The sequence below is a fragment of the Empidonax traillii genome, unplaced genomic scaffold (genome assembly GCF_003031625.1).
Source record: "Empidonax traillii isolate 1590-97213 ecotype Southwest subspecies unplaced genomic scaffold, ASM303162v1 scaffold332:size1087224, whole genome shotgun sequence".
NCBI classification, from domain to species: Eukaryota; Metazoa; Chordata; class Aves; order Passeriformes; family Tyrannidae; genus Empidonax; species Empidonax traillii.
The window spans coordinates 975,870-993,830 of record NW_020955525.1 but is presented as its reverse complement, the minus strand read 5'-3'; the positions used below and the strand labels follow the sequence as shown (position 1 = coordinate 993,830).

At 34.9% G+C, this 17,961-nt stretch overlaps 1 protein-coding gene across 1 annotated transcript in view; it reads left to right on the top strand.

Annotated features, from left to right (window-relative positions):
- The window catches only part of DOCK4 (dedicator of cytokinesis 4), a gene marked incomplete at its 5' end in the record, with an annotated part of 156,630 nt that overhangs the window by 57,174 nt on the left and 81,495 nt on the right, over nucleotides 1-17,961 (top strand). Inside the window, 10 exons of the mRNA XM_027891849.1 lie at nucleotides 5,721-5,845; nucleotides 6,854-7,016; nucleotides 7,529-7,635; nucleotides 8,318-8,474; nucleotides 14,091-14,188; nucleotides 14,290-14,373; nucleotides 14,467-14,567; nucleotides 14,908-14,989; nucleotides 15,864-16,034; nucleotides 17,471-17,663. Of these exons, the coding sequence (XP_027747650.1) occupies nucleotides 5,721-5,845; nucleotides 6,854-7,016; nucleotides 7,529-7,635; nucleotides 8,318-8,474; nucleotides 14,091-14,188; nucleotides 14,290-14,373; nucleotides 14,467-14,567; nucleotides 14,908-14,989; nucleotides 15,864-16,034; nucleotides 17,471-17,663 (1,281 nt within the window). The remainder of the gene's footprint in view (nucleotides 1-5,720; nucleotides 5,846-6,853; nucleotides 7,017-7,528; nucleotides 7,636-8,317; nucleotides 8,475-14,090; nucleotides 14,189-14,289; nucleotides 14,374-14,466; nucleotides 14,568-14,907; nucleotides 14,990-15,863; nucleotides 16,035-17,470; nucleotides 17,664-17,961) is intronic.

Genomic DNA, 17,961 nt, shown 5'->3' with positions numbered 1-17,961 from the left:
CCCCCAAATATATATATTAATAAACACATGTATTTTTATATTTAGAGGATTTGCAACCTCCAGGTTGTGACTGCTGCACATATCATCAGCTTGTAATGTAGCTTGTTGAAATTTAGACTACATTCTGGTGGTAAGTGCTGCATCAGCCAGACATAGGGCCACCTGCTTTTGAATTGAGCTCTTCTGTCTCTCTACTTCTTGAACTGCTTGCTCTTACTGTAGCTTAAGCTATGCCAGTTCTAAGTTTACTGGGCTAAAAAGGGAGTGGAAGATTTCCTGTCCTTGTGTTTTATCTTCCAGTTTTGCTTGTTATTGTCAGTATATCAGCATGGATGTCATTGAACATCCTAGCTGCTAGAAGGCATAGCATGGATTGACTTGAAGGGTAGGAGGCAAGGTGTACTAATGTTCCTTAGCCCTCTCTTCTAGTTAAAATCACCTTCTGCTTGGATTGTTTTTAGATCCTCCCACTGGCAGTTGCTACATAGCTCTTTTCCCATTCTACAAAGTACTTTAAGGATCTTTTCTCTAAAATGTTTTGTATCCACAAGATTTACCTCCTGGGTAATTCCATTTTGTCTGTGCCACATCTAGAGATTTTCAGTCCCTACAACTGAAATTGTTTTAAGATCTGCTCAAGTCATTTTAGAGTATAAAACAAAGGATCTCATTAGCTTATATTTTACGGAGATGTAAATGAACAGGAACTTTCTCTAAACAAAATAATTTTTTTCTCTTTTTCAGTTCATGGTTCTAAAGGACCTATAATTCCGAGCAAAGCTTTCAAAAAAGCAGTTTCTAACAAGAACTCCTAGTGACTTCTGTGTAATTATTTTTAAATTAGTGGCTACTGTCAGGACAGCTATAACTATCCGAGATGCTTGTTCAAATACAGTCATGCTGTGTTTTTTTACACAACTAAATAATCAAATTGAAATTTATTTCACTAGAAAGCTTTTTGAGGCTAGCTGACAAACTAAACTCTTTTCTTTTAACAAAGACAACTACCTTTGATCTTTGACAGCTAGCTTAAGCTTGAAACCTTGTTCCATATTAATATGCTACAAGAGATTCTACAGTTCTAACTGTGGTTGGAATATGAGAAAAGTCTGGCTATAATATTTATGTTGCAGTTGCAACTCACAGTGTCCTCAGTGTAAACAGTTTTGTGATGAAGGATGCTTAGGTTAGGTACAAGTGTTTGTAGAAAAATAAAAGTACATATGATACATTCATACAAATATTCTTCTGACACTTGTACTGATCTGACTGTCTCCTTCCTAGTCATCACCTGTGTTGTTCCTGTCACCTGAGATTTGGTGATAGCATTAAAACCTCTCTGAGCTGGGGGCAGCTTACATGCATGAGCTGCCAAGGGTCCACTTGTGAGCAGCAGCAGATCAGTGTTTGTACGTAGGTCCTCAGTAGTAATGATGCAGCCTTCAATCTATGATGGAAAGGGAGTCTGCAGAGCCATCCCATAATGAAACTGTGTGGTGGACATAACAGGACCCCTGAGCATGCATTGTTATCTCAGCTTGGAAATTACTCCTGTTTTTTTTCCTCTTAACTAGCTTTTTCTCTTAATTTAAAATTTGTGATTTATAGTTGGCAGGTTCGGGAAGGCTGACCTCCATTAACTAAGTGCGTCCTCCAGCAGTCTGTCTTGTGGCTGTTTTTTGACTTTAATTGGCTTTTCCTTCTGTTCCTTATAATAGAGTTTTACATGTAATGATGATTAGGTCTCTGTCCCCCAATTCCAGTCAGCCCTCGGTCAATTCATTACTAGTTGGATTGAAGTCATGAAGCTTCTGTTTTTTCATAGGTCAGAAACCTTGATCTGTAATGTACCTGGTTAACACCTACAACTGGGGCAAGAAGGGTTTGGAGTTTATCTTCTCACAGCCCATGAAAAGTGCTTTCAAGATATTTTTTGCCAGATCAAAGCTGCAATGTATGGGCAGGACCATATGAAGTGGCAGGTACTGCCAGTGCTGTGCTGTACACATTTTGATTTAGCAAACCAGACATTTCAATTCAGCACCTTTCACTTACAATTAAATTCACATACTGGAGTAAATATCCCTGCAGAATGTGCACTGAAAACTTGAGCTGCGTTGGAAAGTTCGGACTGTGTAATCATCCACATTACTGCAGCTTTACTTTTCTTTTCTTTTTTTTTTTTTTTTTTTTTTTTTTTTTTTTTTTTTTTTTTTTTTTTTTTTTTTTTTTTTTTTTTTTTTTTTTTTTTTTTTTTTTTTTTTTTTTTTTTTTTTTTTTTTTTTTTTTTTTTTTTTTTTTTTTTTTTTTTTTTTTAATTCTATGGAATTTCAGTTCCCATATAGCTTTAGCCTTCACTTCATATTAGAAACTCTTGAAGGAGTTTGTCAGTCTACTTTTGATTAGCCAGATAGGTGAAATAAAAGGATGCTAACTAAGTAGTGCCAAAGCCTTGGGGTTATTGCATCACTTCTGTAATTAGCACAGAAAACCTTTTTCAACACATTGCATTATTGTCAGAAGTAGGAATAAACAGCTTCTCCAGATACACTCTTTGATCCTCACAGTTCTGTTTTTCCAAGAGACAACTTATTTGATTTCTTAGGGCAATTTAAAAGGTAAAACACAACAGGTTTAGATTTTTTTAAAAACCCTTAAATTGCAATGAAGCACTATTTCTAAAAGCCTGCTTAACTTCTCTGAAGCTCCAGTTACTTCTTTTAAAAATGCTTTAATTTTTTGCATAGAATCATAGACTGGTTTGAGTTGGAAGGGACCTTTAATCATCATCCCTGCCACTCCCATGGACAGGAACATCTTTCACTAGATCAGGTTGCTCAAAGCTATTTCCAGTCAGACGTTGAACACTTCCAGTGATAGGACATCCCATTCCACTGTCGTTTGCATTTAAATCCTGTACAGTTTACTCTGTTTAAAAAGGAAAAATTATGATTTTCACTGAGTTTCATCTGGGCTAGATCATTAAATTTGTGGTGGAAATGGTTATCCAGTTATGATTATGTTTCTGTGAAGACCCCATGAAAACTGAAATAAATCCATGCTGGTAATTGAAAATAATAACTGAATGTAGCACAAATGCATGTAGGATTCAAGTTCTTTTTAAAGAGAAATTGCTACAACTACAAGTCGTTTGCTAAAATCAGCTTTATAACAAAGCTTCTTTTTTTTGGATTGCTGTGTGTAGTCATTTTTTTTTGAATGTAAAATGCTTGAAAGTGACCAACAACTGGCACTAACTAGAACAAAGCCTAGTATAAGCATATGCTAAGCAAGGACCCAACATGCTGTAAGCTCTTTGGTACCCGTACTGTATTAGCTTCTAAATTCTTTGTAGTAAAATATTACTACAATGTAGGAATAAACAGAATCTAGCAGTTTTAAGGGTAATTTTGTGACTTGAATAAGCATAAGAACAGCTTTACAGGTTCAGATCAAGGGCCTATCTAGCTGAGTGTTGTAAGTGACACTCAAGGAAGAGTAAAAACTGTGTATGCATATATGCATGTGTGGTAATTACCCCCTGATGCTGTCCCAGCCTCCAGCTATTTACAACTCTAGGGATTTCCTGAGTGCTTGCGATTACCTGTTTCATATCCTGTAGTTGATCTTTATTCCACGATTTCCCCATCCTTTGCTTTCATGAATACATTTCTTGCATTCCCAACATCCTTTGGAAAGGTTTTAGCTTGTGTTTGGGTTTTGATTTGATTTTGCTTTTGTGGTCTTTTTGGGTTGTTTTCTTGTTTTGGTTGGTTTGTTTGTTATTGTTTTTTGAAAAAGTCTTGCCGTCTATTACCTGAATAGCCACGACCTTTTGCTTATTTTGAATCTGTTTCCCAACAGGAACCAGAGATTGATTCACTGGTTGCATATACTTACTAGTAATTCAGCTCTTTCATCCTTGACTTCATACAAAACTCTTAAGTGCATACCATCTGGTATTTTTCTGTTGATTCTGTCTAGCTGTGTTCTAGCCTTGGTTCATAGTTGTTTCAGAAGATAACTGATAATAAGCTAATACAATAGCAGATTTCCACCCCTTTTTTATGGGCAAGGGTCTAGAGGCTTGATAATATAACAGTTTCTTCTTTTACTTTTTTTAATGTTTGGATTGTGCTTTGGAGGAACCATTTAAGTACTTTGAACGCAGTGATAGAATAATGTTATAAAAATACTAGAAGACTACAGACAGATCATTGTTTCTGGTACTTGAAAAATCACTGAAGAGTTGCATGCAATAAAATAAATGGAAGGAATGTGAAACATGAGAGTGCTGTGAAAAGTTCAAGCAAGTCAAATTTTCCTTGCAAATTAAAATGAAACTGCAAATTGAAGATGCCCTAATTATTTATGTTACATTATCTTTTAATTAATTTTATCAACAGTACAAATACCTATCTTGTGGTTGCCTTCTTGGTTGCCTTCTAAGTGGCACATCTATAAATATACTAAATTAGCATACTTGATTTCTTTTCACCAGTGCTGAGTGAAAATCTGCTTTGTTAAAAGAGGATATTCTCTTTTCACTAAGCTTCCATTCTCTATATAAAAGCATATATTCTTAATTTATCTTCCTACCAAATCCAGGAATAGGAATTTTAGAAGATGCTCCTAATTATTATGCTGTTCATCCTTCCTTATTCTGCATTTCACTGGGAAAGTCCAATTGTTTCAAAGTAGTTCTGGTAACATTTGTCTAGAGCTAGATTAGTTTACACGTTTTAGAAATAGATTCAACATCTTCAAACAGAAAAAGGACTTCCCTACCATGGCACCCCAGTCACAACCAGTACTGTTTTTCCCTCTGTCCTATGCTCCCTGCAACCACTCTTTCTTCCTTTCGTTGAATATAAACTTTGCCGTTTGTGTCAGCTGAAATTAAAATAAAATTAACATTGATCTCATCCATAAGATCTGTTTATGTTCTGACAAAATGTTTAGCATGATATTGCATGAATGTGCAAAGAATTTCAATTTAAATATGCTAGCAGTATTTAATAACTTGTACATACCATGTAGCACTTAGGTAGTGTCTGTATTGGATTTGTAGTTTGAATGTCCTGATGAAAACTTTAATTTCTCAGAAGCCTTTCCAATAAGCGAAAAATAAGCTAACTAAGCTAACTTTTTGCTAGTAAGCTTTGGAACATCCTATTAATGTAAAATATGTTCATCTTTTGGATTACAAAGATGAGTTTGAATGCTCACAATCTGGGAAGACTGCCCTTCTATCGGAAAGAACACCAGCTTCTTGATTTTTCCTTTTCAAAATGATACACTCTCTTTTGAGGTTAAATGGAAAAAAGTTGTAATCAGTTAAATAGAGAACTGTTATGATTACAAATGAAAGAAAGTACATTAAAATTGCCTTAGATTAAAAGAAGAATTAAATGAGGTGGAGCTAGACACCAGCTTCAATATAGCTGGAGATGCCACTGTAAAGACCAAATAGACCTTACAGATGATTAAAAGTCCCTAGAATTGGTTTAGTATGGCAGATGATCTTTGGGTTTGAGAGGGATGAAGATAAGTTGGTTTTCTTCATTTCTGAAAACAATTATTTAAAATCCAAACATACTGGTATATTGTGGGTGTGCTTATAAGATGAAAATCTACTTAGGTACTAAAAGCAAGAAGTAAGCAAATTGGACTGACTTTTGGACACCTTGTGTTTTATCTGTTTGGGTTTTCTTTGATAGGTGAAATGAGGAATGATTTATATATTACTGTAGAAAGAGGAGAATTTGAGAAAGGAGGGAAAAGTGTGGCCAGAAATGTGGAAGTGACAATGCATGTGGTGGACAGCAGTGGACAAATTTTAAAGGTATCTTTGTTGTATGTTTTTCCTTGCTGTAGTTAATTTCGATACACTTTTTCAGATGTAATTTTTGTGGCATTGATTGAAGAGTAAAAAAATGCTTTGGAAAGGATATATTTATCTTCTGCAGTCTTTAGGTATTTAGAGTATTTCCACTGTGCTTAAAAGCTTTATAAAATGCCTTTATAAACCTTTATAAATGTTTGTTTTATTTCTGTGATCAATTATGATGTTGAGATAAATGCCTGTAATTGCCAAGCAAATAACTAATGATTCCATTAAGATGCTGGAAAATTTTGAAGTAAGATCAAGTTTTGGAGAATTTTTTATTTTGTAATAATTCTTCTTAGTAGGAATGCAATTCCTTATGTTACACAGAACAACATGTTTTGATAGTTTTCAATTTTGTGTCTGATTTTAATAAATCAGGCATCCTTGATGCTTAAGTCACCAGCTTTCCTACAGAGAAGTAATAGGTGTCCATAGGTCAGGAATTAGACGAAGTGTTTTATCTACCTTGCTACGGAGAAACCATCACGGGTGTTGCAAAGGCAACAAATACTTTGCTTCTTTCTAATCTCGTAATCCAGATTTATTTTTTAATGGTGGGAGATGTCACTGATAACAGCAGGGTTACAGGCTTATTTCAGAGGACTGAAAATCTTGAACGTCGTCTGTTCTGGTCTCAGTTCCAATCTTGTTTGTTGCTTGGATAAAACACTGCCTAGAGCATATTGTGTCATAGGACTCCTCATTCATTGCTTAAGCGGCCCTGCTCACCCAGGTACCCCCCACTGAACACTTCGATTCTGATTGGTGCAAATGACTCTTGCCGTTTCTAATTCTCTAATTGGCAAGTATTAACCAAGTGCTACTATTTTTGAGGGTTTTAAGATACTGAACATTGTACCACATTTGGCATTTATGATATGAATGTAAATATTAGTAGTCTTCCTTGGAAGATCATTTTACCAATACACTAATCTATCTTTAATGATATTTTTTCTTCATTAGGACTTTATCTCATTTGGCTCTGGAGAGCCACCAGCCAGCGAGTACCATTCTTTTGTGCTGTATCATAACAATGGTCCCAGATGGGCTGAGTTGCTGAAACTTCCCATTCCTGTGGATAAATTCAGAGGAGCTCACATCCGCTGTGAATTCCGGCATTGTTCCAGTTAGTACTGTGCATGACTTCTACTAGTCCTCTCTGTTACAGCTGCAACAAGCACACAAGTATCTATAACACCTCAGGAAAAAGACAGCTGCATGAACTTACTCTGTAGTGCTTTTTTTACTTATAAAATTCCAATTTTTTTTAAACATTCTGAAAAATTTTAGTGATGATTTTGAGGTAAAAATTGATGACTTGATGCACATTCTCAGTTCCAATGTATGAGCTTTTTTAGGGATGGATAAACTTCTATATGATGCTAAGATTGCATATTTGGCAGCTTACATTATTTGTTGTTAATAAACACTAAATCATTCCAGAATACTCCTTTCTGATTTAAAGTGAGATCAAAGAAAACATTACAGAAGACAATGTGCAAATCGGAACAGAAATTCAAGATAATCTTCATCTGATTAGCTGCAAATAGCTTCCAGTATACTTGCTTATGTTGTATTAAATACATTTACGTTTTCTAAAATGTATACTATTTAAGTGCTGCTATTCATGCATTTCAGCAAAAGAAAAGGGTGAGAAGAAGTTGTTTGGCTTTTCTTTCGTGCCTCTGATGCAGGAAAATGGGAGAACTCTGCCAGATGGCACCCATGAACTCATTGTACACAAGGTAATTTGAATTAGCAGTCATTAACTGTAATGGTTCCTCTGGAACATAACTTGAATGTCCAGAGATGTGAAGTTGAGAAAGTCTGCATTGATTATCAAATGAGTCATAATCTTGTCATCATTAAAACATCTATTGCTGATTGTTTAATATTAACCTTGATACAAACTGCAGCTGAATCTAGGTGTGTGTTTCAGTGCGCTGGTTTTCCTAAGTCTTACTGTTATATCACACTGTGTTTATAATGGATTTCACGAAGGTAAGTTCAATTAAAACACACAAAGTGAACCCTGTTACTGAATTTCTCAAGTTGGAAAATCAGACAAGCTCATTTATCTACTCAAAGTTATAATTTTTAGAGAAATTTTGGCTTTGTGGAACTCTTGTTTCCACATTTAAGAGCTGTCTCTTTATTCAGAGGATTTGATATGCTCAGAGATAAATTTTCAATATTATTAGAAAAATTTGTAGCTATTCATTTGACATAACCAGTGCAAATTTGTTAGATTTCAATGTCCATATATGTAGCTGTGATCTAAAACCAAAGTTTGCAACAGGCATAGTGAAAATTCTTCAGTGAAAATTCTTCGGTTTTTGGCAGAGAAATAATAATGATTCATATAATTTAGAGATTTGGTCAGGTTTTTTGTGCCATTCAGTTGTTTTAAATGGTTTGTTTTCACAGTGTGAAGAAAACACAAACCTTCAGGACTCTGGCCGCTACCTCAAACTCCCCTTTTCAAAGGGAATATCCCTGGGAAACAACAGCCAAGCAGTAAAAACCACTAAGGAGTCCTTCTGGATTACGTCCTTTCTCTGCTCCACCAAACTCACACAAAATGGTAGGATATGTTGATTATTTAAAGCGTGATGAATTCAAATAAGTGTGATAGCTAACCTTTTCCATGTCAAACAATCATGGATGTACTCAAAAATAGTTTGCTTCTATTTATTTTATAAACTAGGTTTTTTCATAATTTTTTTTAATGTCCAGATGGAAACAAGTGCATCATGATAAAACACTATTTTTAAATAGTTCAAGAATGCTTTTTAGATTAACATGATATTGGAATCAAATTCAGCACTTTTGGAATCAACTATCAAAACCCAGCTGCTTTAGAAAACCTCTTAATGTGTTTGTTTTAGAGTTTTTATGAAATACTTTTTGTCAGCTTTAGGCTGTAGCAGTTTTTTTTTTCTGATTAGATATATATTGCTTATTTTGGTGTATTATTTCTCTTACTTTAAACCAACAAACATTTACTACTTAAAACAGTCTTTTACACTGGATATAAGGAGCAGCAGTTAGAAGTACATATGTTTACACTCTTTACTAGTGCTCTGTATAAAATTCTTAAGGTTCTTGTTTACTTGACATATTATTCCAGTTTGTAACTGAAATAAAAAACTGTTTGTGGAACCGCTTTCCACAAATTTCTAAATATTGTGTATTTGCTTGGTAATAGGTTTTTGACCATTATTTGATATACCCACACTTTTATTTTTTTTTCCCTAGGATGTTTAAGATCTTGATTAGATCTCTCTTGTGTGGGAATATCTGTGACTTTACCCTTCTTCTGTGTATGATGATAAAATTGCTAATTGTGTGCAAATTGGTTATAGGTGTTTAACAAACTAGAGGAGCTTTTTAAATTGAAATAATCATCTTAATTTTTACCCTTTAGTAGCAAGTGTCCAAGATAGAACTGTGTGCAAACAATGTTTTGTTTCCTTGTACACATCTATTTTGTATTGTTATAACAATTACCTTCAAAATAATCCAAGTTACCCAATAAAAGATTTTCTCAAAGGTTGCTAATAGGGAATCAGACTGACTTTGCTTCAATTAAAGGCCTTGATTTAGGAAATCACATGAATCTACTGGTACTTACACATGCTTGAAAGTGCTGCCCAAAACTTGTCTCTCTGATGAACAGTTGCCTTATTGTCTGGGGTTATAATACTATTTCTTGTTCACAGTGCAGGAGTTATTTTGTACTTAATATAAATATGAGTGTGACATAGGGCATAAAATTTCCTCCTTTTTCTTTTTTTAACCATATTCTAAGTAAGAGGGTGTAGAATATCTGAATAATATTGATCCCCTTTTCAGCTCTGAAAGAGTTAACAATTATTTCAGCAGTACTTCAGAGGGTGGAAATATTTTCAATAGACAGGCTCATATTTTCTCCAAGGATCTTCTTTGGGAAGTTCATCTTGGTGAGTTTCCAAATCGCCATTCTTTTAAACAAAAATTTGCCAAAGTCTATTGCATGCTTAGAAAATGAACATAGGGCAAAGCATGTGGATATTTGATCATGTGAGCATTACTTCAGTTATCCCTGAGAGAATGTAGCATATGTATTAAAAAATACAGGAATAAAAGATCTATGTGTTTAATTTTTTAAATAAACATTTGTATTGGTATTTTTGAAACTTGCTGATTATTTTTTAATCTGTTTTTAAGTCTGGAGATTTTTCTGAACTTCTCAGAGATCTGCCTGTGTTTACAAACAACAGTGTCCAGCCTGAAAATGAACTGAAAATTATGCTGCTGTCTGGCAATGGGGTGGGGGAGGAGCCCAAACGCAGACTTGTAAAGGGTGTGACTGAATTAGGCCACAGCTTTACTGGCTTGCTGGGAAATTTTACTCAGCTGTCATTCTCTCATTGATTGTTCCCACATGCCATCAGCTCTCATGCATATTAGGATTATGGGGACTGGGGGAAGGAGGCTGACTCTTAGTTGTTGGGATCCATAACTTCCTTAGCCTTGGTACTTTGGATGAATAATTAGGATTATTTCCAAACAATTTCTAGAGACCTTCTAACCAGGGCAGTGTGTGCATTCATCAACATATTGTTAAGAAGGCATCCTTATCTAATCAGTCAGCCACTTAGTTTTTCCTTTGCTTTTCTGTTTGGTCATGAGTAGTTAATGAGTTATTGTTAGCAAAAAATCATACCAGCTTTTATATGTTATATTCTTAGTTGGGCTGTTATATTTCATTCTCCTAAAAAACCCCAGAAGAGCAAGAGAGAACATCGTATTTTTCTACTGAGTAGTTGTCAAAACAACTTAGTTGTTTTGTCTTACTTAGTTTTACTTAGTTTCTGACATATAGGAAGGATCTCTCCCTGCAAGAGACTCAGGATCCTTCCAGCAAGTCAGAATATTTTAGCAAGTTGGCATCCACTCTTTTCTCGGCACATGCCTGGTCAGCAGCTGTTCAGCTGCAGAGCAACATGCCGTACAGCGTGGCAGTTGCAAGGCAGAGGTGTAATCCATCTAGCAGCATTTTGAAAAAGCCAAACCAGTGATCAATAAAAGAAAAGTAATACTGGGAAGCTTTCCAGAGTGACCCCAGTTTGGAGGGAGTGTTGGCAACCACAAAAGCAGCCTTTTATAAAGAGGCATGCTGACTGCCAGTTCTGGAATTTGGATTTTTCCTCTTGGAGTGCAGTATTGTTGCAACAAGCCAATTTCTGATGTCTCAAGATTTATATGAGAGAGATGAAAAAACATCCCCAACCACTTTTAAACACGTGATTCTAAACCTTTTATTAAACCTAGTGCTTTGGATTTAATTTGCATACTTTGAGAAGGGATGTGTTTTGTTTGGTAGGAATGGTAAGTCATGTGTAGCCTATTTTAAATATACAGACCTTGATTATTATTAAGAAACTGCATTGAAAATATTTTTCTTCTTCAGCAAATAAATCAGAAGCAGTGACTTTTTCCCTTTTCCAAAACTATGTCTTCCTAGTGGGCCTATTTCTGGGGACAATTTCATATTCTCATTTCTCTTAATAGATAACACATTGCTTTCCGTTCCCCTTGTGATTCACGTCAGATTTTCTATTTGTGTCATTTATTCTTGGGCTGTTCACTAATGTAATCATCTCAGCAGTGTCTTTCCTCCTTAGCATTTCCCTTAAAATAAGTGCTTTGAAGTGAGTGTCTTACATTTGCTTTCCCTTTCTTGTTAATTCCCCAACAAATCTCTAATATTGAGTGTCAACTATCTTCCACCAAGTTCCTCCAGCAAACCTGTAAAGTGTTTTTTCCTGCTATAAACTGACAGCTTCAGCTCGTCTTGCTGCTCCTCAGCTTGATCTGAGGCTTACACAAAGTGGAGAAGTACATTTAATTATCCAAAAGACAAATGCAATTCACTGGATTTGTAATTCTTGTTTTTTAAAAATTCCAGAAAGAGTAATAAGACCTATCATTTGTCCTTGGTCTTTGAGATGTCTCTCTGATGCATGTGTGGGACCCTTCATCACTCTTAGCACAATTCAAGTATCTTTTTTTTCCATGCTAGCACAGCACTGAAGCAAGAAAAAAAAGTAACAAATAAATGCATCAAAACAATTTGTGCCTATCAAAAGTAATTAAGGTAGCAAAATATTTGTAGAATCTGATGTAGGTTGTTTGCCATTAACACCCCGGCAAGATTTGAGTATAGGGGGAGATTTATTTAGTGCTTATAAAGTCAAAAATATTACTTCATTTTTTGTGGGAGAGAGGAGCTTCCCTGGAGCAAACTGCGAAAGAGGTGACACAAAGATGGGTTTTGCTCAAATATTGCTTGAGTGTGAAAACAGTCTGTGGTAGAAAGCACTCAAAGAAATGCTGATCCGAGAGGAAAACTTGCTATTCACATCTTAGTTTGATAAGTACTGAGAACTCTTCAGAAGCACTGGGTACTTCTAAGACAATGCTGGGCAGTGATTAACTAGATTATAGTTCAGCTTAAACTGATGGAAGGGTTGGATGGTGATTAAGGTTTTCTGCTTCAAACAACAAGGCGTTAAGAATTTCTGAAAAACTGGTTAGTGAAATGTGGAAGTAGTAAATTTGAATATAAAGGGGCTTTGGGATTTATTTAATTCAACACCTCAAAAATATGTGTAACTTTTACTGAATACAAATTGAAAGCACCACTGCAGACATGTCCGTTCAGGGGAAGAAATTGCTGAAAAGCCAAGCCAAGTCTGCAAAACTATTTTAGGTTATTGAATGGTATGGAACATGAAATTCAGAATCTTAGAGCTAAGTGGTTTTTTTAGCACATCTCTGAAGCTGAAAGGAGTAACATATGTTCAAACACTATTAAATGTAGAACTTGCATTTAAGACAGGTGGAAGGGCAGATATGTTAACTGGGCCATCACCCCCTGATGAATTTTACGCAAGTTTTAACAAGAAATCATGGATGAAAAAATCAATATGTAGCTAACTGGAATATGCTGTAAGACTAGTTTATCAAAGACATATCATGCCAGAATAAACTTCTTAATCTTTCTTTTCAAAGTTTTTTTGGTTATTATGTAGAGGAAATGTAGCAGTCCAATAACACACCACATGGGAAATTAGAAAATATACAGATTACAGGATGAATTTTAAAACTGGCAAATAAAAGGGAATGGGCAGGTTGCAGTGAAGCAGAAGGAATTTTCTTCCTTAGCAGAAGGAAAATACTACAGATCTGAAGAAATCTCTGAGATTGACCTCTGTTTTAAAGGAGCAGAAGGGGCTGGGGGTGAGAGTTACTTCACTAAAATCTGAGACAATTTGCTGCTAACGCGTCATTGAAAGGTCTCATCAGTTGAGAGAGACTAAATCAAAATATGATACAGCAAATCAAGGTAACTTGGACTTAAATAAATAATAAGAAAAAGTAGAAATTATATTGAATCTAATGATAGAAAAGTCAGGATCATACACTGATGGAGACTCCTGAGGATTCTGCTATACCCAGGAAGCTGAACAGTATTAAACAGGAGAAAGACATATTTGAGTCACCAATATGATATGTCTAAAAGGCTCTCAAATTCTAGAACACAGATATCAGGTGTTTAGAGCGGACTTATTAGCTTGCTAATGATATAGAAAGCAGTGATGTAATCTTATCTGTAATGTAGTTATCATTTTGGTCAAGAAAAGTGAAGGAGAATGAACTAAAACTGGAGGAAGTTTGAAGACACTCGGCTATCTTTTAGCTCTGAATAGTTTATTTTCCAGAAGAGTTTGTGTTGCTTTTTAATAAAGCAGGATTTTATGTTTGTTCACTGAAAAGTCATAGGAAGATTCAAAATAGTAATTAGGAGACTTTTTCTAGCTGCCAGAGGACAATTCTGGAAGGCATCCTTCAATGGAATGAGAGCGAGCAAAATAATTGCTTTTCTTAAGTTGATAGTAGAAAAATATCTGAACAAGATTGCATGATACAGATGCCACAAGAGACTGATTTTAGTGACCCAATACCATGTTCTTATGTTTGCATTGGTGGAGAAAGTATGGAATGGAATGAAAATTTGTTGATGGGAAGATCATATAACAGCAAATCTGAAGATGTTTTCTTTGGTTTAATAATGCTAAATTTTGCTCAGTGGACTGTAATAGTCAAGTTTATGCTTTGCTTCCAACTTTAATCTTGCATTTTGTTTTTGCAGGAGATATGCTTGACCTGCTGAAATGGAGAACCCACCCAGACAAAATTGCAGGTTGCCTCTCAAAATTAAAAGAAATTGATGGTTCAGAAATAGTGAAGGTATATACCTTTCCATACTTTTAGATAATATGAGGGAAATAATGTATTTCCAAGTCACAGAAATAACTATTTAAACACTATCTCGTTTTTTCTCCCATCAGTTTCTTCAAGATACACTAGACACTTTATTTGGAATTTTAGATGAAAACTCTCAAAAATATGGATCAAAAGTATTTGATTGTTTGGTAAGTTTCATTCTGTGATGATGATTGGCACTACTTAAGAACTAAATAAAACAAAAAAAGTTTTGAGTTTTTTTCTTTTTCTCTCACATTTAGGTTCACATAATAAATTTGCTGCAGGACAGCAAGTTTCACCACTTTAAGCCAGTAATGGACACTTACATTGAAAGTCATTTTGCAGGAGCACTTGCCTACAGGTGAAGTCTGTGCTTTTTCTATCTGATTTGAATACTGAAATTTATTACTAAACTAAGCAGAATCAATCATTAGGTTAAAGAAATGGTGTATCCCTTTTAAAAATAATTCTACTGCATATTACAGCTGGCATTATTGCCTGCTCTTTAGAGATCAAAGAAGTGGCCTTCAAGAGACTGAAAACTAAATGTAATATTGGACCTATAGTGATCAGTGATATCTAGTCATAGATTTTTATTTTTTCAGTGTTCTCATATGACAGCTATTGGTATGCATTTTATGTGCAAAAATTAACCCTTTTCCCACCTTAGTGTTATAACACTTTCTGATGTGCTGTTCTAGAGATCTTATAAAAGTACTGAAGTGGCATATTGATCGAGTCACTGAGGTGGAGCTTCATGAGCACATACAGGAAGTCCTAAAGGTAATAAGAATCGTTGAAGACAATTATGTATTTGAATGATGTATTCATACAGTACCAACAAGTTTAACTTGGGAAATGAAGCAGATTATACATAAATGATGGAATAGTAGTACTAATTCTAAGGAGCTGCAGACTTTTTCAGTGCAGTGAGTTTTTTCTCTCTTTTGTCAGTAAATGGATCATTAAAGCTTACTACCACTAGGCTCTGGAGCTCTATATTGCTTACTGTATGAGGCAAAGGGTTCAAATATAGATTGCACTGGTGTTGTTAATATCCATCGCATGACTGAATCTAAATGGCAGACATGCATACTGACCCAATTGTTCAGTCCTGACACCAGGGAATTCTACTGAAAGGTGGTGGGTTTGGTTGCTCTTTTTTCTCTGGCTTGTACCATCAACAGAGCGCAGCGTGCTGTCAGGCTGAGTTATACAACACAATAATCCCATTTGGGACAGGTGCTACAGTCTGGAAGGAGAAGATCACTGTGGTACCCTTCTGTACTTTAGCATGCTTCTGTGAACTTTGGTGTCTTGCTGATAAGGAAGGACTGTATTTTTAATTTACAACTTAATCTAATATTTTTTTTTTTTGCTGGTGGGGATGTTGTTTTGTTATTTGGTTGGTTTGGTAGTGGGGTTTTTTTGTATTATCTGGTTAAAAAATAGTGTTCCCTAATTTGTAGAGATTATGAAAGGCATGTGCTTTTGAAATGTTGCTAGTATTTCAATAGAAAGATTTGCCAAAATTAAGTACTATGGTGTCCTGTTTCAGACCCCTGTCTTAATTTGAATTATATGAGCATTGTGTGTGTTATATTTAAAGAGGAGTTTCTTAATTTTTATGATTTATCTCTTATTTTGACATTTATAGGCACAGGAATATATCTTTAAATACATAGTTCAGTCTCGAAGGTTATTCTCTATTGCTACTGGTGGACAAAATGAGGAGGAATTTCGCTGCTGTATTCAAGAGCTTCTTATGTCAGTACGCTTCTTTCTTTCTCAAGAGAGCAAAGGAGCTAGTGCTTTATCCCAACTACAAGTAAGTTTTCAAGTGTGCCTTACTTATTGGCATTTTCCACATCCAGTATAAAAAAATATATGCCTGTCCAGAAAACAAAATGTGCTTTTGCTAAAGTGAAGTGACATTTTCAGCTTTTTATCCTGCAGTGTGAACTTTTCATACCAGCAGCTTCTAAATGTTCTTGGAATACATAATCCTAAATATGATACTTCATTGTGAATTATAATAATTATATTGATGGATACAAATAAAATAATTTCTCTGATTTGGGCATTTTACGTCTTAGTTTAACTGCATTAACACTGAAGAATTTGAGCTGTATGAAAGACTACTATCACGGTTTTCATGCTTGCCAGAAAACTTTTAATTCTTGATGAACTATATAAGCTGATATCTTTATTTCAATTAAGATTAATAAAATTGGCTAGTGCTAAAGTGCAGAGGCAAAACATACAAGGGACAGCTCTCTGCATTAAGTGCTAGATTTACCAACTCCTACAGCTAATAAATGTACTGTCCTCTTCCCATATTTCTGTGACCGAAAGTGTTTAAGATCCTGTTAAGAGTTATTAATTTCTAAAGCTCAGTAGAAAACTGTTCTGCCAAGAAAATGGCAAATTAGAGAAAACAGAGTAGAGAGGTAGTGCTTCCATCTCATGTCATGTAAACAGCTGGAGTGAAAAGACAATAGCAAAATAATATAAACAACTACATTTAGAAATATTCTTCAGTATTTTTAACCTGTGTCATCTGTTCTGCCACCAGTGTGATGAAGGGTTCAGGTATAAGTAGGTTTTTTCAGTCAGGGGAATTTGGAGAGGAAGAAGGGAATGTCGGTTCTAGCTTCTTTTCGCTGACATTCTCCTCCTTACTTTGATGGTGTTTTGTTTTTATATTTATCAACGAATTTCTAATCCAATTTTAGGATTCTTGAAATGAACCAAGACTACCACTGCTGTCTCACTCCAAAATAAAAATGTTCATTATTTGAAAAAAGGAAGATATGGAGGCTTTTATATTATTTATCTTAAAACAAAGTAAACTCCACGCAAATATTTTTGATATCATATCAGCTATATTTTGCTATCTTTTTAAAAATTTTGTCACACACAGAGTTAAGTGTATTTAAAGTATGAATATTTTTGTTCTAAATTGAACTTTTTACTTTCACTTTGTCCTGGGAAAAATTAACAGCTTTTAGATAATGCTTAAGGGAAATAGTCACAAGTATAAGCCTATACTTATTAATATTATACTTATTAATAATTACTTGTTAATGAATGTAAGAATATTTCTTATGAAAATATAACCATTTTTAAAGCTACTACCTACCCTTGAAATATAAAACCAGGTGTTTTTCTACAGTTACTTTAATTTCTATAGTTATTTAAATTCTATAAATGTCAAAACCATTCTGCAATATCTTACTGTTCATTTTTGCCCTGTTCCTCTAGGCTGTATTTCTCAGCTCATTCCCATCGGTGTACTCTGAACTTTTGAAGCTCTTTGATGTAAGAGAAGTGGCAAATTTGGTTCACGATGCTCTGGGCAGCTTGCCAACAGTCATGCATGGAGATGAGTCCCTTCAAGCTGTTAAATTGCAGAGTATTGGAAAAACTGTAGAAAGTCACCTGTACACTAACCCAGGTAAGGTTACCCTGAGCTGCCTGCAGATAAGGAACTCAAATTGTGTGCTTTGTACATGGCCCAGCAGGTTCTGAAGGAAATTCTGTTCCTAAGGAACAATTCTTGAAGTACCGCTCTGTACAAGCTGCTCATTTACAGGAATACAGTTGTTTGAATTTAGTGGTTTGTTTTTCAGAGGCAGACTCTTAAAATATAGATCTACTGCTGGAAATATATCTGTAAAGAAAGTTTGCCTTATGCTTTTTAAGTAATTATAAGGAAAAGGCTTTCCTAAAATTATTTTTCTCCTTTTTTATTT